Raw genomic sequence first — 23216 nt, 5'->3', positions numbered from 1 at the left:
TATGCTTCTCGTGTAAAGAAATAGGAAAGCAATTCCCCACGTATAGCTCTGAAAGTCAGTAAAAGTTTACATTCATAGTTCAAACAAGCCAGATATGCCGCCCAGAAGTTCCTTCTTTGCAGATGAGTTTTTCACAGGTGGTAGCTGTCAAGGTCCAAGAAGTCTTTTCTGGAGTCTGGGCTTCAAGCCAAGTCTCTTTTAGGCAATAACAAGTTGTAATACCACACTTCACCACAAGATGTCGCCGATGCCATTTAAAGCTTTTTAAGTCCAAAGTTTTATGATAGTTTTTCAAGTCTTATTTCTTTTTTTAGATAAAAACAAACATCTACACTAAGAGTAGGAACACTTTTAGTCCCCAAGTTTCAAAAGCATATACATCCAATTAGATTAAAATTGTTCTTATTGTTGCTCTGTTTCCCCTGGGTAGTTAGTCGCCGTTCTTAGAAGGTGGGGTAGAAATTCTCTTCCCTCTCTCCTCACAGGAGGAAAAAATACTTTGGGCAGCTTTTACAGGAAAAAATGCTTAAAGTCTTAAAGAGAAGATCAGATCTCACCCAGTTTCATCCGTGTTGCTTTAAAGGTGCTTGGTGGCGATTTTGACTTCAGCTGTCAGCAGCTTAGTGACGAGCCATATTACTATGGCCGGTCTTTCCCCCGCCAGTTTGGAGGGCTTCCCCAGATCCAACGGAAGGGCTGGTACCCTCCTGCAATCAAGTGGGGGGTCCCTTCCTTGCTCATCACCCCTACAGGGCGACTTTCAACCCTTTCCAGGGTCCCCCAGTGGGACGAAATCAGATGCAAAAGACGGAGCTCATCTTCCAGAATCCGTGGTGCCGCGATGGCAGACTGGCAGTCCCCCAGCTCTATTCTGATTCTGATGCATGTCAACTGATGGTACAACTGTCCATCTGGACATCCTCTTCCCTAGGCTGCATCTGAAATGTGGGACAAAAGAATGTGCAGTTCAAAAACCAATTCTTAAAATATTTGTTTATGAATATTAATATTCAAAGACCCTTTTGCCTTTTATGATAAGTTCCAAGGCTACATATTTATAGCCAGAGGTAATATAAGCTGCTTGAAACTGGTAGACAGAAAGATTTGTAGTCTTGTTCTCAAACTTCCTGTTGCTAAAGTTGTCCTTAGATTTTCAGTAGTCAACATACATGCAGAATTTATAGGTAATTGTATGTTTTTATATAACATTCACAGACTTGGCACTTCTTTTTTAATTGAACATTTTAAAAAAATTGAATAAATAAACAAAAAGGGAGAGAAGAGATATTGAAAGTAGGCTACATAATATATAAAAAGGGAGTTTACAAGCATCGTAGAAATTATTTCATGAGTGTGTTATATCATTTAAAAAAAATAAAAATAAGTACTGAGCTCTAAGAATATAAATGCCAGAAACAGTCGTCATCACAGCAGAAATCATAAAAGATTAGAAAATCCTATAAAGCTGAAATATGAAGACTTTTTGTAAAAGGAAACCAAAATTTTGGCTGTACAAATCTGTATATAAAATTGTAATCGGGAAAACATTTCAAAAGTTAAATTCTTTGCCAGATTTACTTTTAAGTAAAAAAGTTATTTTAGACCCTGAAGCATATTTCTATAACCAGAGTTGAGTGCTGCTTTTAATGGATATTACAATAATAACTTTCTTCTTTAATTCATGTAAGATGTTATCTATTTTTCCTTCTGCTTAAGGATTTCTTCCAAGCACCAAAATTTGGCTTTTGTACAACACTAGCTGCTGTATTCCTGCAAGGTTTCTCACAAATCATGAGGATTTCTGTTACAGGAAATAGCAGTACATGAAGATCCGAATGTGTGACTTTGTGCTTTTTTTAAAAAGATGTATTCTTCTAAATATGCAAGTTTATATACTGCTTTCCAAATTTGGAAGTCTCTTTCAAGTATTAAGATTTCATTAAGGACTCTTCGCAGTCCTTGAGGAAAGGGAGCAGCTTAAAACAATCTTGAATAAATAAATACATAAACAATATAAACCTATAACAAATAAAAGCACAGGGATGCATATTCTCATTCTGTTTCCTATACTGTACTCTATCCCCAAACACCCTCTAGCTTTTCTGAAAGATCTGAAATGGAAATATAAGAAATACTAGCTGTACCCAGCCACACGTTGCTGTGGCTTAGTCTGGTAAAAGTATGTGTTGCTTTTACGTCCAACAGATGGTGCTGTTTTTCAAAAAAAGCATGTTTTTACCTGTCACAGGTGTGACATCTATATAATATAGATATATAAAAACACGCGCGTATTCGAATGCAACGTTGTGTCAAAATTTCAAAGCAATCGGTGAAGAACTTTCGGAGATTTAAGATTTTGAACAAACGAACATTTACATTTTTATTTATATAGAAGAAGATAAGTGCCATGACATAGCTCTGCTCTATCAGGAACCTGGGTAAAGCAAGATACTGATAACTAAATTTCCTCTTTAGTTTTTTTGGGGTAAACTCTAGAGAAGAATGTAACATATGTCCCAATCACCTTTCTGACTTAATAGGTGAACACTACTTGACTAGATCTCTAATAGCTTGGAAACAAGATATAGAGGAAATAAGGTTTACAGTCTTAGATATGTAGCCCAAGTAGTGTGTTCCATCAAGGGATCCAAAACCAAATTCCATGTTAAATTCCAAATTATACGTGCACTTTTATTCAAAGCTGAAAAGCAGCTTTTAAGAGTGGGCAGTTTACAGTAGATAAACAATATGAAAGAAACATTTTCTTGTTCACCATTTTTTCCTCACCCAGCCACTCTAACCACGCGTAGTATTTCAGATGTACAGGGACTTCTTCTTCCAGATTCTCTTGGTTGCCTCTGCATGTGTGTGTACGGCCATTTTCAGCAAAAAGGATGCATATACACACTCATGACTAAAGAGTCATGAGCAACGACCTCAGAATGCAGCAACCATCATAAATACATGCCTGTTGCCAAGGACCCTAATTTTGATCATGTGGGGTGGTGCTGCAACAGTCATTAAGTCTGAGGCCTGGTCATATGTGACTTTTTTTTCAGTTCTGTTGTAATTTCGAACATTCACTGAACAAATGGTTTTAAGTTCAGGGTTATCTGTAGTTCCATGTTCCAAATTCTTTTTAATATTCCGTGAGTTACTTATCAGTGTGAAAACCTGGCTCGCAGATCCCACAGTCTCTTGATTCCTGCTAGTTGCCTAATCCATGACCCTTTCGTTTTCTCTCTTTTTCTGCCTCTTAGGGACTAGCTGCACATTACCCCAAGATACGCGTCATCATGGCATGCCTACACGAGACCCGCACGCCTTCCCCCTCCTTTGGCAGTTTCAACACTATCTTGACAGAGAGTTCCCTCCGAAAGTTGGATCCAGATGCCTCGGACTGCACCCCTGAGAAGGACTTGACGCCCACACAGTGTGTGTTGCGAGACGTCTTGCCCATAGATGGGAGTGGAGGGGGAGGCAGTGGACACAGTCCCACCCCCAGCGAGGAGACCCACGAACAGTTTGCCAACAGTGTGCTACAGCTCCACGAGAATGAAGCTGGTAGTGGCGGGGGAGGTGGAGCTGGCGCTGCAGGAGTGGGGAATCCTGAAGTCCGGCCCACCCGCTACCATGCTGACCAAGTACGGATCCACTGCCAGACAGGAAGTGGCTTTCTGGAAGGGCTTTTTGGTTGCCTCAAACCTGTCTGGACCATGATTGGCAAAGCATATTCCACTGAACACAAACAGCAACAGGAAGGTGAGGAACACGGTGACCACCGGGAGCAAGAGTGGGCAGTGGCCCGTTGAAAGAATCCTACAATAACGACTTCTGATTGTAATCCATGAAAGGAAGCCCATTGCTGAGTGTTGATTTCCATATGGAAATGTCTAAGAGTTCAGTTCACAGAATGTCCAGGCGGAGCTGGGAAAGACCCTTCTTTAAATCACGGAGAACTCTTTCCAGACATGCCTACCAGGAGTAGGGAATTTGGAGCCCCACCCACCCTAGCCTTCAAATTTCAGTTCTCATCAGACCAGTATACATTAGCAAACAGGAAGGATTTTCATGAGTTTGGTTTCAAAACATCTGGAGTATATAGCAGTCTGATGTGAACAATATGGGTTTAGGTGTTTGATTCAGTGTAAGGAATTTTCTGCATTCCTATTTACAACATATGTTCCCAAATGCAATTGGCAATTCAATCAGTCATGGGGCAATGGGGAACTTTGGACTTAGTTTGGATTAAGGCTTTCTCACAGTGTCAGTCATTTGTAGCATGATTCTTTTCACCCACTGCTTCCCTCAAGAACCCTTGATTTTCTGATTCTATCTGGGTCAGGAATTAGTTATAATTAGTTTACAGGCTAACCATACTTATGAGGAATGAAGCTCTAGTGCAGGGGTCTTCAAACTTGGCCCTTTTGTGACTTGTGGACCAACTTACAGAAATCCTCAGTCAGTGTGCCTGGCTGAGGAATTCCGGGAGTTGAAGTCCACAAGTCATAAAAGGGCCAAGTTTGAAGACCCCTGCACTAGTGACTATTCATATAATCATTAGGGTATTAGGCCAAATGCTATATAAGAAGCTGTCTTTATATATTGGGTGGAAATTAACTTGATCCCAAATGCCATAATTAGAATTTGAATAAGTGCTAGCCAAATGGGCATAATTAAACTATCTTAATAGAATTATGCTAGTTGCTATGCTAATTGCCAGTTTGTTTCTATGAGCAATCTAGAGTATTGCCTTTGAACTAAATCCTTAAAACATTGGTAAAATCAACTTTATCAATACCAAATGTTCCAGTTAACTAATGAACTGTTAGAGACTCAAAGAGAAGACCATTAGAAAATTGCACAATTGTGTAATTGTGAAGATCAAAAATACCTAACACTTTAGTCTTACAAAAAAAAACCTACAGATAATTTTTTTAAATTTTTCCAGTCGCTGGGTAAGTTGAATCCCCAGTTTTTATTTCCTGAGCAGAGTGGCATGGCCATTTTGCCTCTTATTTTCCAGTCAGATATGTTGATGGTTAAACATTTTGAGTACAATTGAGCTGATTAGATTAGATTATTACTTGCTTAGTACTAAAGTTTCTCAAAATCAGAGAAAGCCTGACGTTGCAGCTTCTAAGGAGAAGAACAGATGGAGGGGTCATGACTCTAAAGTAAAAAGCTGCAGATACCTAAAAAAAACCATTATTTTCTCTTTTGAACCAAAAAGAATATGATCATTTACAGTATTTATTTTGCATGCTACCTCAGTCATTGAAGGTATTCTAAGCTGCTCACATGCCAGGATTTAAAGCAACAAAGCATACGATAATACTATATAACATACAACAACATACAATAATACTACATAACCTTATATCAGGGGGGATAACCAACCAGGGGTAGGCAACCTTGGCTCTTTTATGACTCGTGGACTTCAACTCCCAGAATTCCTGAGCCAGCCTTTTTGAGTGGCAGTGGTGGTGAAGTCCATGAGTCATAAAAGAGCCAAGGTTGCCTACCTCTGGATTATAACATCAAGGTAGACTACAATGAACAAACTATTATACTGTATTCCCGAACCTGCTGGAAGAGCCAAGTTTTCACAGATTTATGAAAGCCTAACATACTTAGGCCGTTCAAATCTTGAGGGAAGGGGTGCTGTTTCATAGGGTAGGTGCAACTACAAAGAAGACACAGCTCAGCTGTGTCCCATAAAGTCACAATGCTTTACAGCTCAGATCTAGAGCACACCAACTCTTTAACAGTTCTTATTAGCCAGGCAGAAGCAACAAGAGAAAAAGTTCTAAAGGTAATCAGATCTTAAGTCTTGTAATGTTTTGTATATGACAGTCAATGCCTTGAATTGCAGCCAGAATCTTACTAGTAGCTGAGCAGAGACATTATATTGACAAAGTGAGGAACGCCAGTAGCAGGTGTTCAAAGGTTGCCCTATGGAGGATGTATTGCAGTAGTCTGACTAGAAGGTCACTAGAGCAGGAGTAACTGTGAGCATAGCCTCACACACTAGGAAAGGATGTTATTGGCACAAAAGATGGATTTCTGTAAATGCCGGATTTCTATGCCATGGCTGCTAACTGCTCACTGACCAGGAGATGAGAATCCAGGAGAACTCTCAAATTATTTTAAAAAGTCTGCTTTGGGAAGTGCAATTCTGTCAAAAATAGAGATGGTAATCTTGCTGACAGAAAGGTTTTTAAAACCAGAGCCTCAGGCAAGTCTCTTTTGAGGAAGCCCAGCTCCCACAGGCTGGAATAGATGGACAAGTAAATGCTTTCTACTTTCTCCTGCACATCAAGAAAAGCAAAGTCTCTCTTCCAAGAGGCAACTGAAAAGAATCATTCCCACCTACTGTACCTTGCACAAAATGGACAGGACCAAGGAAGCTGGGAGCAATCGCATCCATTTTCTGATTAAGTAGAAAATTAGATACTTAGAAGGTTCTTGTGTCTTTTCCGGAATCATAACTTCTCAATCCTGATCCTGTTTTTTCTTTAAAAAGGGGTGGGGTGGGAGACTTCCCCTCTTTGAAATGCCTATGCTGTGGTAACATCCAGCACAGTTTGGTGTTGTAGGCAAAGAAAATCCAATTGGTTCAGGTTCCCTGCCTTTGGACTAGTCCAGGGGTAGGCAACCTTGGCTCTTTTATGACTCGTGGACTTCAATTCCCAGAATTCCTGAGCCAGCATGGCTCAGCTTGGAAACCTCTCCCTTTCCCCTCAGCATGGCTGGCTCAGGAATTCTGGGAGTTGAAGTCCACGAGTCATAAAAGAGCCAAGGTTGCCTACCCCTGGACTAGCAAACATCTGTTTCATCACCACTCAAAGAAGGGTCACTAAGGGGAGCAAATCTCCAGATGGATCCAATCAGCCAAAATATTGGATGTAGGTTTTTCAGTTTGAACATGGCTTTTCCAGATATTTTTTCCCCTCAAACATACTTTAAAATGGGCAACTTATCAATTATGGGATGACTTCCGAATTCTGGGAAGATATTCTTATGAGTATCTTCCCAGAAGATACCTTCCATTTTTATTCAGTGGCTTCTACTGGTAGCAAATACTTCAGAGATACGTATCATGACTGAATGCCATTCATATAGTTTTTCCCTCTTGAAAAAAAACATGGAGGAATGCAGAATACTATTCAAATTTTGAGTTAAATCTTGAATTTCCTGCTTATTTATTTTCTTCCGGTCCCTTTTTATGGCACCCAAAATAAATGGAACCATCCGTATGAAAATGTGACTGATGCTATAAGGACATGGGCAGCGAGATGCTAGACTGATTATTCCACCCTGTCATCAGAAATCATTTCTTCCCTTTCTCCAAACAAGAAGTTGCATTACCAGAGTGCCATACCAGAGTCAATAGGAGTTGGACGGCATATAAAATTGTATTGCTGTTATTATATACACAACAGTGTGAAATCACAGCTGGCAATTCTTACATCAAGTTCTTTCCAAAAATCTATTTGCTGAGATTTTGTAATGTAGTTGCATAGTTATATGTGCAAATCCAAGCAATGTTGCTGTTGTTGTTGTTATTACAAGTCCTCTTTATGCTAGCAAGAAACTTGATTGGCATTGTTTTTTTTAAAATGCATTCTCAGCTTATTGAATGCCATGTCTTTGCAGTGTTCATATTTGCAGTGTTCCTGCAATATGCATAACTTCAGTTGTTCCTGGATGACATTATGCAGGAATTTTTGCCCTGTGGGTGAAAAGTCTGCTTTCCTCTGAACAACCCATGGCTACCACTTTCTTTTCCTCTCCATGCAGACCCGTGGGAGGTACCCTTTGAAGAGATCATGGACTTGCAGTGGGTAGGCAGTGGGGCCCAAGGTGCTGTCTTCCTGGGACGCTTCCATGGGGAGGAAGTTGCAGTCAAGAAGGTGCGAGTCCTCAAGGAGACGGATATCAAACATTTGCGAAAGCTCAAGCATCCCAACATCATCACTTTCAAGTGAGTGGGTCAGCATTGGCAAGAGGGAGATGGCACTGCCTTTCTTAAGAATGAAGTCTTCCTGAGGATAGTTGAACAGGGCAAATGTCTTTGCCAAGCACCATAATTTACTTCCTCTCCTTCACCCTTCAACACATACAGCACACAGCAGTTGATTAGCTGTGTTTCTGGCAACACACTGAGGCTAGGCCTGAAGTAGAGAACCAGGCCTTGACTTCACCCTAGCACCACCACTGCCACTCAAAAAGGCTGCCTTGTACCATTTCCCAAGATACCTAAATGTTGGGGAAGGGTGTGATTGCCCTCACAGCCCAGCACTCTCCAGGATCTACCATCTGCCACCTACCTTTAGACTATGTTCTCTTTCTGTTGACAGGCCTCTGCAGCCAACTCAAGGCTGCTCCAGTTGCATGAGGCCTTTGTTCTTGAAATAGCTTTGGAGAATGCTCTTCTGCAGCCTCCAAAAACTGTGCAAAAACATGCATGATTTTCAGAGGGTCAGGAGGCCACGAGAGAACATGGCCCTCTTGCACAAATTCCAGAAGGCTTGGAGGCCATGTGAGAGCACACCCCATTCTTGCACAACCTTTGCAGCCTCCCAAAAATTGCACAAGGATGGTCCATGTTTTTGAGAGTACTTGTCAGGTGGTGGTGAATGCTGACGTATCATCAAAAATGTTGTGGCATGTTATCTTTGACACACATGTCATAGGCTCAACATCACTGTTATAATGTCTTTTCTGGAACCACAACTTCCCAGTACTAGCCCTTTAAATCAGGGCAACTTGTGAGACAAGATCTTGGATGCTGTACTCAGCCTCTCCTTAGATGTTGCCACCTAGTTGTAATTTTTCACATGGGAGGAGAAGATTATTGGATACTCAAAAAGTAATCATATTAACTATAATGAGCAAATGTAAATTGAATTGTAATGCTCATTGCATCACAATTAGGTTTCATCTTGGCTCTGCCACATTTCTTTGGAATCCAGTGTGACCTTAGCTGATTCTCGCTGGAAAGAAACAGGACAGTAATACTGTATAAAATAAGTAATGCTATTTCAAATGTTGGAATTACAACTCCCATAATTCCTATCTTGTAGAACCAGCAAAATTATTTCCAGATACATTGGGCTATAATTCTTACATTTCCTAACTGCTAGCTGTTTCTAAGATTGTCTGTGTGCCTTTGAGTGAGTGTTGACTCTTGATGACTTCCTAAACAAGTTTCTGAAGTTTTTTTTCCCGGATTTCAGAAGTGCCATTGCCTGCTTCCTGGGGCTGAGATAGTGACTGGCCCAGGGTCACCCACTTGGCTTTTTGCCTAACGCAGAACTAGAACTCACATTCTCTCAATTTTTACACTCATTCCTCAAACTCTATATCAACTCTATAGAGTTCCTCAAACTCTATATCAAGCTGATTCTCCTTTTAAGAATTGTAGTCCCAAATATCTTGTGGTCACCAAATATGGAATAGATAAGAGTATCTATCTAGTAATGGCATTTCATATTCCAATAGTCCAGTGGTGGCGAACCTATGGCACGCATGCCAGAGGCGGCACTCAGAGCCCTCTCTCTGGGCATGTGCGCCGTCGCCCCAGCCCTGCCTTCCCCCGCACCCCCCTCCTCACCACCAAGGACATGGCAGCCAGGCAGTGGGGACAAGACTCCGCCCTCGCGCCCCGTCATGTGCAGATGATGCTGTGGGGCGCGGGCAGAGGGCGTGGCCACCATGGTGCTGCTGGGCCACCTGGGCGATCTGCGGCAGGCCGTGGAGGTGGTGGGTGGCCACAGGGCGAGGGTGGTGGGGGCGGTGGGGGGTTGGGCACTCGGTCTCTAAAAGGTTTGCCATCACTGCAATTTATATATCGTTGTCAACCCTACAAGATAGACAAGGAAACCAATTGATTTTAGATAGAATATTGCAAGTCTGAATGTGCTTCCTCTCTTTATCTTCATGTGAACTAGGGATGGGGCTTGTCTGAGACATTTTCTCAAGTTCCTTGGGGCAGACTCAAGCCCCTCTTATCTGACCATGGCCTTGGTAGAGTCTCTTCCTCCTGTCCTTCAAGATCATTCCTATGCCCTCTACAATAGGTGAATGAATGTTTATATTTTCAATGGTTCAATCCATAATGAAGACTGCAGAAGGACCCCCCAACACACTGTTGAGTTGCAATAATAACAACAAAAAGTTCTGGACCACAGAATGCTGAATAATTTGGGTGGGGGGAAAGTGGGAGCATTGTGTGGGGAACAGAAATGATGGTCTTTCCGTTTACAATGAGAGGAAGATGTGCAACATCCTAATTTTCCACAAGTAATGCGGCGGCACTAGGGACAGCTTTTGGCTTGTCTCTGAACAACAGCAGCCCTTCCCACATATTAAACATTAGGCTTTCTTGCTGGGACATAAGACAGAAGTGAATCCTGGCTCTTTGTCTCCCCAGAGATCATCATTCACAAAATCTCTTCAAAGAGCATGCTAAGCTTTGCAGGATTTGGTGTTATTTCTCCGCCACTGTTAAATGTCCTGCTGGTCCTTCGTAGACCATCCTCATTTTGGTGTTCCCTGTCCTTTCTCGCTCCTTGCAGGGGTGTGTGCACCCAGGCTCCCTGTTACTGCATCATCATGGAATTCTGTGCCCAGGGCCAACTCTATGAGGTGCTACGTGCTGGACGCAAAGTTACCCCCTCGCTGTTGGTGGACTGGTCCATGGGCATCGCTGGTGGCATGAACTACCTGCACTTGCATAAGATCATCCACCGAGACCTGAAGTCACCCAAGTAAGAAGGGAAGCTAAATAGTTCCAGGAAACTAACTTGCCAGTCAGGCAATGGCAAGAAACTTGGGGTTATTGAGGGCAAGGTGGTGTATTATTTTTTCTTCTGCTGAAACAAAAGCTCTCACTTTTGAAAGTTCAAAATCTTTCTCCAAATGTTATAGTTAAGGGGAAGGCTTGGTAGTCTGCTCTGCCTCTTGCTCACTGGTTCAACTGGTTCACTGGTTCAACTCTTTTTCATGCCTGAGTACAATTCAGGGTCATCAACCGTTTCTTGTAATGGTTTTTGCACCTCTAGTAGGTTGAGGATGGAGGGTGGTGTTTCCTAAATAAGCAAACAAAATAATGCTTATCTCCAAGGAGATTTACCATGTAAATTAGACTTCAGGGAAGACAATGGTGAAGGTGACAAAAGGTCAGGTCGTCCTTGACTTACAACAGTTCGTTTAGTGACTGTTTGAAGTTACAATGGCACTGAAAAAAGTGGCTCATGACTGTTTTTCACACAACCGTTGCAAGCATCCCCAGGGTCACGTGATCAAACTTCAGATGCTTGGCAACTGACTCATATTTATGATGGTTGCGGTGTCCTGGAGTCATGCAATCACCTTTTGAGACCTTCTGACAAGGTCAATGGGGAAGCCAGATTCACTTAACAACCGTGTTACTAACCTGACAACTAGAGTGATTCACTTAACTGTGTCATTAAGGGTCATAAAGTGGGGAAAATTCCATAACGACTGTCACCTAGCAACATAAATTCTGTGTTCAATTGTGGTCGTAACTTGAGGATTATCTGTAAGGCAAAGAACAGATGTGAGCAATCCCCTTCCATAATTAAATAGGGTTGCCAAGGAGGGCATCACATTCCCTCACCATCAATCAAAAAGCTGGGTGGAGGTCAGCGGCTGCAGTGCTGTCTGTCCAGGTGGAGGAGGGCATCATTTACTCACTCAGAGCTGAGCAGACCTCCTACTTTTGCTGAGGAAATAAGAAGAGTAGGGGTTGTAACCATGCCCTGTCCTCTTTGGTCTCTCTTGGTGGTTAGTTTTGTGATTTCCAGGTGTTTTATAGTCTAGGGCAGAGATCTCCAACCTTTTGGGCACCAGGGACCAGTTCTGTGGAGAGAGGTTTTTCCACGGACCGGAGAGTGTGTGGTTTTGTGTGCTGCCTGCATCCCACGGATGGGGTTTTGCTTGTTTGTGTGTCCCGGTTGCTGGCATGCCGTGGACCGGTACTGATCCACAGACTGGGGGTTGGGGACCCCTGGTTTAAGGGCAGTAGGAGAAATTTGCATAAATCTTGGTTTAGGAATAAGACACAGCAGAATTGCTCGGGGACAAGGAGGTAAAATTGGGATTGTCCAGATACTCCAACAAAGTTGTAAATAACTGAGGAAAAAATAATGCTTTATGAACCATTCAACAAGATATAGGTTAAAGAAGTAGACAATACACTAGATTCCTTTAAAATGCCACCACACAAATTAAGAACCTTTGTGGCAAAGCTATCTGCTACCTCCAAGGAACATACTGCCCAAGTCTCTAAGAGCCAGGCACAATATAAATTTAATAAATTATTATTACTCCATGGAGGAGTATTCCATATAATATTCATATATTATCCCCCTTAACTGATGGCACTTTGCCTCTGGGTGTATCTCAGAAGGAGCCCTGGACTCCATTTCTTTTTTTCTCACTTAGCATGCTGATCACATATGATGATGTGGTGAAGATCTCCGACTTTGGCACCTCCAAAGAGCTCAGTGACAAGAGCACCAAGATGTCTTTTGCTGGCACCGTGGCCTGGATGGCCCCTGAAGTGATTCGGAATGAGCCTGTTTCTGAGAAGGTTGACATCTGGTAAGGGGAGCTAAAACCCAAAAGAGATGCAGTGGAGAGACTGGGGAAGGTCTGAGTGGGTGGCCGAAGCATAGGACAACCCAGTGCCCACCAGATGCGCTGGGCTCTGGCTTCTATCATCCACATAACACATGCCCAAACAACTCCCACCAAGGTCTAGAAACAGATGCCTATTCATGCACAGATTTATCTTGTGCTCTCCACATCTATTTGTCTATTACTCCTAGTCTCATCTGTATATGCCCCCAGGTAGAGATCCTGTTTGGGAAGAGTATAAAAGGGGAAGCCCTCTGAGAATATTTGTTCATGCCAGAGGCTTCCTCTACTCAGTTGACTTTTCATTCATCTCTTCCCAGGTCCTTTGGGGTCGTTCTCTGGGAGTTGCTGACTGGAGAGATTCCCTACAAGGATGTGGACTCCTCAGCCATCATCTGGGGAGTGGGCAGTAATAGCCTCCATCTACCTGTGCCTACCAGTTGCCCAGATGGCTTCAAGATCCTCCTGAGGCAGTGCTGGTGAGTTCTCAAGTTCTATCACCTCTCAGCAACTTGGGATAGATTGTGGGAGGAAGAATTAGCCCAGGGCCAGCCCCTGCTCGGCTACAGCTTGAAGGAATAGAAAATCCTGCATCCGGCCTGTTTTTTGTTTTTGTTTTAAAGGAAGAGGAAAGAAGGAAAGGAAAGGAAAGGAAAGGAAAGGAAAGTTTTAAAAAAATTACACTATGGGGGGGATAGAAAAAAAAGGGGGGGGGAGGAAAAAAGGCAACCTTGTTTCATTATTTTTTTTGAAAAAATAACAGTTAAAAACCCAACTAAATAAATGTCAAAACTCAGAAAATAAACCTTTAAAGAAGGAAAGCACTTTTCGGGCTATTAAGATAATATAAGATCCAGAAAACTGAAACCCAAGTATTTTCCAGTCTTATTTATTTGCCTTGGTCCTGCAGAGATCCAGATGATACTTTTTTGTGCATATATGGAATGGCCTCTTTAAATAGGTCTAGACAATAAACATCGATTAGATAAGATAAGATAGATAAGATAACCTTTATTGTCATTTTTTACTGTGGGCACAACACACATCAAAAATGAAATTTAGTTGCCCGCTCTCAAAGTGAACACATACATGACACACACCTAAACATACTATATACATACAACATATATACTATATACAACAGATGTATAGACCTACACCCCTACATATACATAACATATGAATAGTAAACACTGTCCATCTTGAATATATAACGGAAGGAGGAAGCTTGAGAGTTCACAAGATTTATTCTGTATGGAACAAAACTGTGGCTGAATCTGGATGTTCTGCTTCGGATACCACGAAGCCTCCTCCCAGAAGGTAACAATAGATTGAAGTCTATCTTATTCACCATTACAACCACATGGAGTATTTACCATACAGGAACATTTCTATCAGCCTTTACATATTAATGCTGCTTTCCACAGCTGGGGCTCCCTAGGAATATACTCCAGATCTGATAGCCTTGCGATGTCCTGCCTGTGATTGATGGGGCTTGTAGTCTAAAATTTACAGAGTGTTAGATTGGGAAGATTACTATTCATGTTTTAATGGAATTTGAAGGCCAATTAAATGTAATAAAATGCCTGACTTTTTCCACATCTTATCTTCCTCCTAATATATAATTGGGGAAAAAATTACAATGTGTTTTTCAGATACACTTCTCTGGCTTCTATTCATGAGGGACCAAAATATGTCAACCAAATTATGTCATAGGAACCCAAAATGACATATGTCTTTTTGTAATGAATTATATATTTCCAGGAATGCCTCTCTTTACATATGTTGAGTTCACTTTTGATCTATTGGGATCAAGGTTTCCTTTCCTTTACATCTGGGCTAAAGAAACTGTGGTCCTCCAGATTATAGCTCTTCACAGATTCCTTGGGGACATCAAGAATTTTTTTTAAAGATGTTTACTAGCAGATATTACTGAATGAGTTTGAAATAGTACACAGAGATGGACAACATTTTGGCAGATGATGTAATGTAGATATATATATATATATATACATTTAATTTACAACCATCTTTTCTACAGCAATCTCCTCCAATTTATTATACCACAACAACCCTACATATTGTGTTAAAAGAGGAAAGACAGTCTCAAGGTGTCAAGGTTAAAACTTGAACAACACACCTCTTTCCAGAACTCTTTCCAGAACTCACCTGATCTGTAGATTACAGATCAGGAAAAATAATGCTTCATAGTAGAAGCTTACTATGGAACCCAAGAAGCTTTTATTCCTATTTGCTACATTACAATTGGTCCTCATTTACTGACTTTTTATTTGAAGTCATGAGGGTCCTGAATATGGAGACTTACAACCATTCCTCACAATTGCAGACATTGCAGTTTCTGTGGTCACTAAATCACCATCTGTGACCTTCACAACCAGCTTCTACCAAGCAAAGTCAATAGGGAAGCCAGCGTGAAGTCACAAGTAACAGTGATGTGATGTTGCACTTAATGATTGTGGGTGATTTATTTAATGACCGCAGCAAGAAGTGACAACTGATGTCGTTAGTCAGTGCTGTCATGTGATGGCTGGCTTAATGACTGTGCCACTTAGTGATGGAGTTGTCAGTCTCTATTGAGATTGGTAAATGAGGACTATCTGTACATGGAGCAGTTAATGACCATACTAAGGTAAACTCATGATATAAAGTTTGTGTCATGGTTCCGACAGATGAAACTCTTCAAAGAACTTCGAGGCATTGTTTACCTTAAAGAATCTTTATTTGAGAAGCATAGCATCGACACTAACACAATCGAAGTAAAAAACTGAATTCCTCTCCCCTGAGCACATAGTATCAAAGCATAATTCCCTCCTCCAATTAACAGTCATAAATCACAGTCTCCGATTAGTTTGAAATGCAGGCTTTCCCTTCAGTTCTTCAGCCCGCCAATTCTTATCATCTCTTATTTCAATAACCTTGGTTCACATACTAGGTCCAGTATTGTTATGTCTAGCTAAACTCTCATGCACATTCCTCCCCCCAGCATCATCTAACTCTAACTCTAACTCTAGAAGTAAAACATAAGAAAAAAATGGTTGAATCTCCAACTGTTGTCAAAGCAAACACATCCGATGTTAACAGCGTTGACAGTTTGATTGAAAGCAGAAAGAACATTTATTTCTATAATGAAAGCTTGATAAACTGAATAAACAATACTCCAAGAAATAAAATGTACTAATGCATAACACAGCAAGCTTTAATACCACATCCCAGTTTCTAAACTCTACACCTTACATTTCAATTTAATTCCACACCCATATATGCATTGTCATACCCCAAATGGAGTACAGGTATAGAGAGAGGAGCAGCTGCCACATTCTTGGGAATTCTTTTTGTGTGGGTGTACGTCCACTCACAATTTTTTGGTCACTTGTTTGTTTGTTTGTTTGTTTGTTTATCTATCACATGTATATCCTACCAGAATCTTGTAACCAGAATCTTGATGGCTCACAACATTTAACAAAACAATAAATGACAATAACTACAGGTAGTCCCCAGCTTACAGTTAATTTAGTGACCATTCAAAGTTACAACAGCACTAAAAAAAGTGACTTCACACTTATGTCCGTTGCAGCATCCCCATGGTCACGTGATCAAAACTCAAATGCTTGGCAACTGACTCAGACTTAGGATGGTTGCAGTGTCCCAGGTTTACTGATGCACTTAACAACTGTGTTGGTAACTTAACAACTGCTGTGATTAATTTAACAACTGTGGCAAGAAATGGCATAAAATGGGGGCAAAACAGTCTCAGTTAGCAAAAGAAATTTGGAGCTCAGTTGTGGTCGTACGTCGAGGGCCACTGGTAGACAAAATACAAAAGTTGTGCAGTCAAAAATATAAAACTTGCATTCCAGGCAGTGTCTGACATCAGCCCCTTATAAGTGCCCTCTGGAAGAACTCCATTTTCAGCTGCTTGTGGAAAGTGACTAGAATTGGTGCCAACCATAACAGTAAAAATCCTTCCTTCTGAGTGTTTGCCCAAAGCAACTTTGGAAGCTGAGGATCCTCTTTGTTAAACATCTGCCTTATTAGAAAACAAAAAAAACCAGATGCACTTTGTGTTGAAACTAGGAACCTACACTTTATCAGAAGAGTCCACAAGTATTTGTTTGCAACATACCATGCACATCCACTATCAATGTTCCTTTGCAGGAAGACTGGCTCTCAAGAATGACTGATGTGATACATAACAACCAATGAGTTGTATTTTAAGTGTCCTCTTCTGACAGCTGGACTTTGTGTTGGAAACTAGGAACCTACACTTTATCAGAAGAGTCCACAAGTAGTATTTGTTTGTGTGGGAGATGAAAATATAGCCCCCTCCTCATATAACAAGATGAGGCTGGAGCAAACCTGAGATAAGCCCCACAGTAGTGATTTAAAACAAAGCTTTAACTCGAACTCTATATTGTTTCACAATAAGGATATACTATTTGTAATCTGCTGGGCTTTGTGCAGTGTGAAATTGCAAAGTAGGTAGTTCTGTGTATATTTGGAACATAAGTATTGTAATCGTGGGAAAAGAGGAACTGAAAGTAGCTGATGGATGCGGGTTCCAATGTACACGGGTAGATATGGAAAGTTATGTTCAGCAGAAGGTCAGCAGGAAGTCAGCAGAAGTCAGCAAAAGTCAGCGGACCATCTGACTACAGTCTTAGAATGAGAAAGGGTATAAAGGGTTGGGTCTGGACCTGATGGATTTGCCATTGGCCTCTAGCTGTCCTTTTGGAATCTGCTATACCGTATGGTCCTCATTGCAATGGGTTGTTAATGTAAGTGATGTTGTGTTATTATGCTATGTTCCAAATTTAGAAAAATAAACCTCTGAATCTTAAAGTAAGAATTATTGCTTTGTGTTGCTGTCTTGTCTTTTCCATTGGGTTTTTCCACGACATTTGCAATATACCAAGTGTCCACCTCACTAGGAAGACAAGACCTGGAAATCAACTCCATAGCAAGCCTAAAATTACTTATATTGAGATTGACTATAATAACAGAATCTTGCAAGTCGGATTGTGTTGCGTCTCTTCCCTCTTCTTCTACTCCAGTGCATCAGGGAGGGGTTTGCCTGAGCCATTTCCAAATGTCAGCTCATTCTTCTGGACTTAAAAACACTTCATTCCCTTTTGCCTAGGACACAGTTCCCATGATGTATCTCTTCAGGGTCATCTTTGTTACCCACAACTACATCAAATGAGCTTTTATTGCTAAAGGTGGACCTGAATTAGTGTCTCCCTGCTCTTGGCCCAGCCATACCACCCAACAAGCTATGAATCCACCCTGTGTGCCTTCCCCTCAGTGTATTCTGTCTTCCTTCATCAGGAATAGCAAACCTCGGAATCGTCCATCCTTCCGGCAGATCCTACTGCACCTTGATATTGCCTCTGCTGATGTGCTGTCCACACCGCAAGAAACCTACTTCAAATCCCAGGTGGGCTTCCTTGGCAAAATTAGTACTAAATTGCGTTAAAAATGTATAGACCTCTTTTCACGTTATAAAGTCGTTTACAATGCAGTTACGAACAATAATATAAAAAACAAACTAGATGAAACTAATCTCTGAAATTGTACAACAACTTTTCACAAACAAATGCATCTTTTGCTGAGGGTTGAATAGCTCCACCTTTCCTTATTCACATTATGGAACAGATACCATGCATTGGGTGTCATCACCTACAAGAGCAGCATCATTGTAAACAGTTTTCTGTTCTCTAGACTTGGAGCCAGAAGGATTCAGGAAATGAGTTTATGGAGCTCTCTTTTCCTTCCCCAGGCCGAATGGCGAGAAGAAGTGAAGCTCCATTTTGAAAAGATCAAATCAGAGGGGACATGTCTACACCGTTTGGAAGAGGAGTTGATTCACCGACGGCGAGAAGAGCTCAGGTAAGGCTAGTATGAAACCATTAAAGCATAGAGAGAAGATTCTATACCTATATATGTATTTATAAACAAAAGGTGAAGTCTCATCTGAGCTGAGTTGCACTTCTGGAGGCTATATGGACATGTCTCTGTTCTTTTCCTAGTGGTACTAAAAATGAGATTTGTCACTCTTCAACCTCCCACTCTAGACTTGACATTTTCATGCAGAGCCAGGAATGGCTGACTGCTGCCACCTGTCATGATAAGTTTATACATAATGACGTATATTCCTTGCATCTGCTGGCATGCTGAAAATACCAATATTTTTTTGGGGGGGAGAGAGGGTTCCCCATCAGCAAAGCAATTTTGTATTCCTCAGAATTGAAGCAAAAATCTTGACAATTCCTCCCCTGTCTTTTATTTCAACACCGTTCCTTTTATTAAAACTAATGACCGTTATCTGTAAATTGAATTGGGCTTAATCTTATGGGTAAATTAATTTAATTTGCATTTCAATTAAAACTTTTTTCCCCCATTTCCCAAGCCTATATGCGAACCGGAATGCAACTGTTTGACATTTACATGCTATGGAATGTATTCCAGAGCTTTAAGAAGAATAAATCCTAAGAAAAAATGTAGATAATGAAGAAAATGCATATGAAAATACATATAGTGAAAAATGTATAAGACTGCATTTGTCAAACTTGCTTGCAAAAATGTGTCTTTTAAGAAGCACCTTTTTTTTTTAAAAAAAGTACATTTCTTGTGTTGTCGTTTTAAGGAAAGAACAATGAAGAAATAGAACAGAATAAAGTTAGAGTTGGAAAACCGAGACATAAAACAAATCTGACTATATAAATGTATCTACTTCTGCTAAACGCATCTTCCTCTTTTTTAATGACTCTTAAACCTGCAGTGATGTTCCATCAAATACCAAAGATGCTAGGACCTGTAATTTTCTGAGTTCACCTGAGTCCTTGCCTTTGGTTTCTTATACCTGGACTGATGCCCTGCAAGGGACTGTCAAATGAACAGCAGCCTCTGAAAGCACTGTCAGAGCCCTGTGATACAAGCTCCGCCCATTCTAAAAGGGGCGGAGCTTGCAGCCTGTTTTTATTCTCCACACCATAGCAGCCAGAACCTGAGCGTGCTACTGAATCTAATGTAGTGATCGAGGTGGATCAAAGCTGGGGGAACCTCTCAGCTCCTTGGTGACTTTGGACCAGTCAGTCGCTCTCAGCCCATTTGACCTCACAGAGTTGTGTGAGGCTAAGATGATCCCCATATAAAAGTCGTGAGAGGATAAGCTTGAGCTCAAACGGATAGATAAATAACAAAATCACGAACTGTTTATATGTTTGAAAGATTTCTTTGCTCCCCTCTCCTGCTTGCAGGCATGCCCTGGATATCCGGGAGCACTACGAACGTAAACTGGAACGGGCCAACAACCTTTATATGGAGCTCAATTCCCTTATGTTGCAGTTGGAGCTGAAGGAGAAAGAGCTGCTTCGGTAAGATTANTATATATATATATATATATATATATATATATATATATATATATATATATATATATATATGAGTCTTTGGTCATTCGGGTTTTCTCCCGTGTAAGATTAGAAGTATCATAGCGACGTTTCGATGAAATCACATTCATCATCATCAGGCTTGTGCTTTTAGCTTTGTGCTTCTCTATGATACTTCTAATCTTACATGGGAGAAAACCCGAATGACCAAAGACTCACATATAAACACCCGTGAAAACCTCAAAATATATATATATATATATATATTTAATTTACAACCATCTTTTCTACAGCAATCTCCTCCAATTTATTATACCACAACAACCCTATAGAGTAGATTGTGTTAAGAGAGGAAAGACAGTCTCAAGGTGTCAAGTTTAAAACTTGAACAACACACCTCTTTCCAGAACTCACCTTGATTTATTTCTGAAGATCAGGTAGATTACAGAGCAGGAAAAATAGTGCTTCATAGTAGAAGCTTACTATGGAACCCAAGAAGCTTTTATTCCTATTTGCTACATTACAATTGGTCCTAATTTACTGACTTTTTATTTGAAGTCATAAGGGTCCTGAATATGGAGACTTACAACCATTCCTCACAATTGCAGACATTGCAGTTTCTGTGGTCACTCAATCACCATCTGTGACCTTCACAACCAGCTTCCACCAAGCAAAGTCAATAGGGAAGCCAGCGTGAAGTCACAAGTCACAGTCATGTGATGTTGCACTTAATGATTGTGGGTGATTTATTTAATGACCGCAGCAAGAAGTTATTTAATGACCGCAGCAAGAAGTGACAACTGATGTCGTAAGTCAGTGCTGTCATGTGATGTCTGGCTTAATGACTGTGCCACTTAGTGATGGAGTTGTCAGTCTCTATTGAGATTGGTAAATGAGGACTATCTGTACATGGAGCAGTTAACGACCATACTAAGGTAAACTCATGATATAAAGTTTGTGTCATGGTTCCGACAGATGAAACTCTTCAAAGAACTTCAAGGCATTGTTTACCTTAAAGAATCTTTATTTGGGAAGCATAGCATCGACACTAACACAATCGAAGTCAAAAACTGAATTCCTCTCCCCTGAGCACATAGTATCAAAGCATAATTCCCTTCTCCAATTAACAGTCATAAATCACAGTCTCCGATTAGTTTGAAATGCAGGCTTTCCCTTCAGTTCTTCAGCCCGGCCAATTCTTATCATCTCTTATTTCAATAACCTTGGTTCACACACTAGGTCCGGTATTGTTATGTCTAGCTAAACTCTCATGCACATTCCTCCCCCCAGCATCATCTAACTCTAACTCTAACTCTAGAAGTAAAACATAAGAAGAAAATGGTTGAATCTCCAACTGTTGTCAAAGCAAACACATCTGATGTTAGCAGCATTGACAGTTTGATTGAAAGCAGAAAGAACATTTATTTCTATAATGAAAGCTTGATAAACTGAATAAACAATACTCCAAGAAATAAAATGTACTAATGCATAACACAGCAAGCTTTAATACCACATCCCAGTTTCTAAACTCTACACCTTACATTTCAATTTAATTCCACACCCATATATGCATTGTCATACCCCAAATGGAGTACAGGTATAGAGAGAGGAGCAGCTGCCACATTCTTGGGAATTCTTTTTGTGTGGGTGTATGTCCACTCACAATTTTTTGGTCACTTGTTTGTTTGTTTGTCTATCACATGTATATCCTACCAGAATCTTGTAACCAGAATCTTGATGGCTCACAACATTTAACAAAACAATAAATGACAATAACTACAGGTAGTCCCCAGCTTACAGTTAATTTAGTGACCATTCAAAGTTACAACAGCACTAAAAAAAGTGACTTCACACTTATGTCCGTTGCAGCATCCCCATGGTCACATGATCAAAACTCAAATGCTTGGCAACTGACTCAGACTTAGGATGGTTGCAGTGTCCCAGGTTTACTGATGCACTTAACAACTGTGTTGGTAACTTAACAACTGCTGTGATTAATTTAACAACTGTGGCAAGAAATGGCGTAAAATGGGGGCAAAACAGTCTCAGTTAGCAAAAGAAATTTGGAGCTCAGTTGTGGTCGTACGTCGAGGGCCACTGGTAGACAAAATACAAAAGTTGTGCAGTCAAAAATATAAAACTTGCATTCCAGGCAGTGTCTGACATCAGCCCCTTATAAGTGCCCTCTGGAAGAACTCCATTTTCAGCTGCTTGTGGAAAGTGACTAGAATTGGTGCCAACCATAACAGTAAAAACCCTTCCTTCTGAGTGTTTGCCCAAAGCAACTTTGGAAGCTGAGGATCCTCTTTGTTAAACATCTGCCTTATTAGAAAACAAAAAAACCCAGATGCACTTTGTGTTGAAACTAGGAACCTACACTTTATCAGAAGAGTCCACAAGTATTTGTTTGCAACATACCATGCACATCCACTATCAATGTTCCTTTGCAGGAAGACTGGCTCTCAAGAATGACTGATGTGATACATAACAACCGATGAGTTGTATTTTAAGTGTCCTCTTCTGACAGCTGGACTTTGTGTTGAAAACTAGGAACCTACACTTTATCAGAAGAGTCCACAAATAGTATTTGTTTGTGTGGGAGATGAAAATATAGCCCCCTCCTCATATAACAAGATGAGGCTGGAGCAAACCTGAGATAAGCCCCACAGTAGTGATTTAAAACAAAGCTTTAACTCGAACTCTATATTGTTTCACAATAAGGATATACTATTTGTAATCTGCTGAGCTTTGTGCACTGTGAAATTGCAAAGTAGGTAGTTCTGTGTATATTTGGAACATGAGTATTGTAATCGTGGGAAAAGAGGAATTGAAAGTAGCTGATGGATGCGGGTTCCAATGTACACGGGTATATGTGGAAAGTTATGTTCAGCAGAAGGTCAGCAGGAAGTCAGCAGAAGTCAGCAAAAGTCAGCGGACCATTTTATTTATTTATTTATTTATTTAATTACATTTGTATCCCGCCCTTCTCCTTGCGGACTCAGGGCGGCTGACAATGATTAAAATACTAACATATACATCTAATTAAAAATTGATTAAAAAGAAATATTTAGATACGTCAAATTTAAAAGTAATTAAAACCCCTTTAAAATCCCTTAGGCCAGTCCCGCGAGCTGGAAC

The 23216-nt window shown here is 40.7% G+C and overlaps 1 protein-coding gene across 1 annotated transcript in view; it reads left to right on the top strand.

The window, feature by feature from the left end:
* The first annotated feature begins 3296 nt into the window (after positions 1–3296).
* The window catches only part of MAP3K12 (mitogen-activated protein kinase kinase kinase 12), a 35914-nt gene continuing 15994 nt past the window's right edge, over positions 3297–23216 (top strand). The window contains exons 1-8 of the mRNA XM_015820228.1: positions 3297–3762; positions 7804–7987; positions 10584–10775; positions 12475–12633; positions 12990–13148; positions 18016–18124; positions 18467–18576; positions 19947–20063. Coding sequence (XP_015675714.1) covers positions 3297–3762; positions 7804–7987; positions 10584–10775; positions 12475–12633; positions 12990–13148; positions 18016–18124; positions 18467–18576; positions 19947–20063 — 1496 coding nt within the window. The remainder of the gene's footprint in view (positions 3763–7803; positions 7988–10583; positions 10776–12474; positions 12634–12989; positions 13149–18015; positions 18125–18466; positions 18577–19946; positions 20064–23216) is intronic.

This window comes from Protobothrops mucrosquamatus, unplaced genomic scaffold, assembly GCF_001527695.2.
Source record: "Protobothrops mucrosquamatus isolate PMUCROS unplaced genomic scaffold, P.Mucros_1.0 scaffold1093, whole genome shotgun sequence".
NCBI classification, from domain to species: domain Eukaryota; kingdom Metazoa; phylum Chordata; class Lepidosauria; order Squamata; family Viperidae; genus Protobothrops; species Protobothrops mucrosquamatus.
The sequence above is the reverse complement of the archived record's forward strand: the minus strand, read 5'-3'. Positions and strand labels throughout refer to the sequence as shown.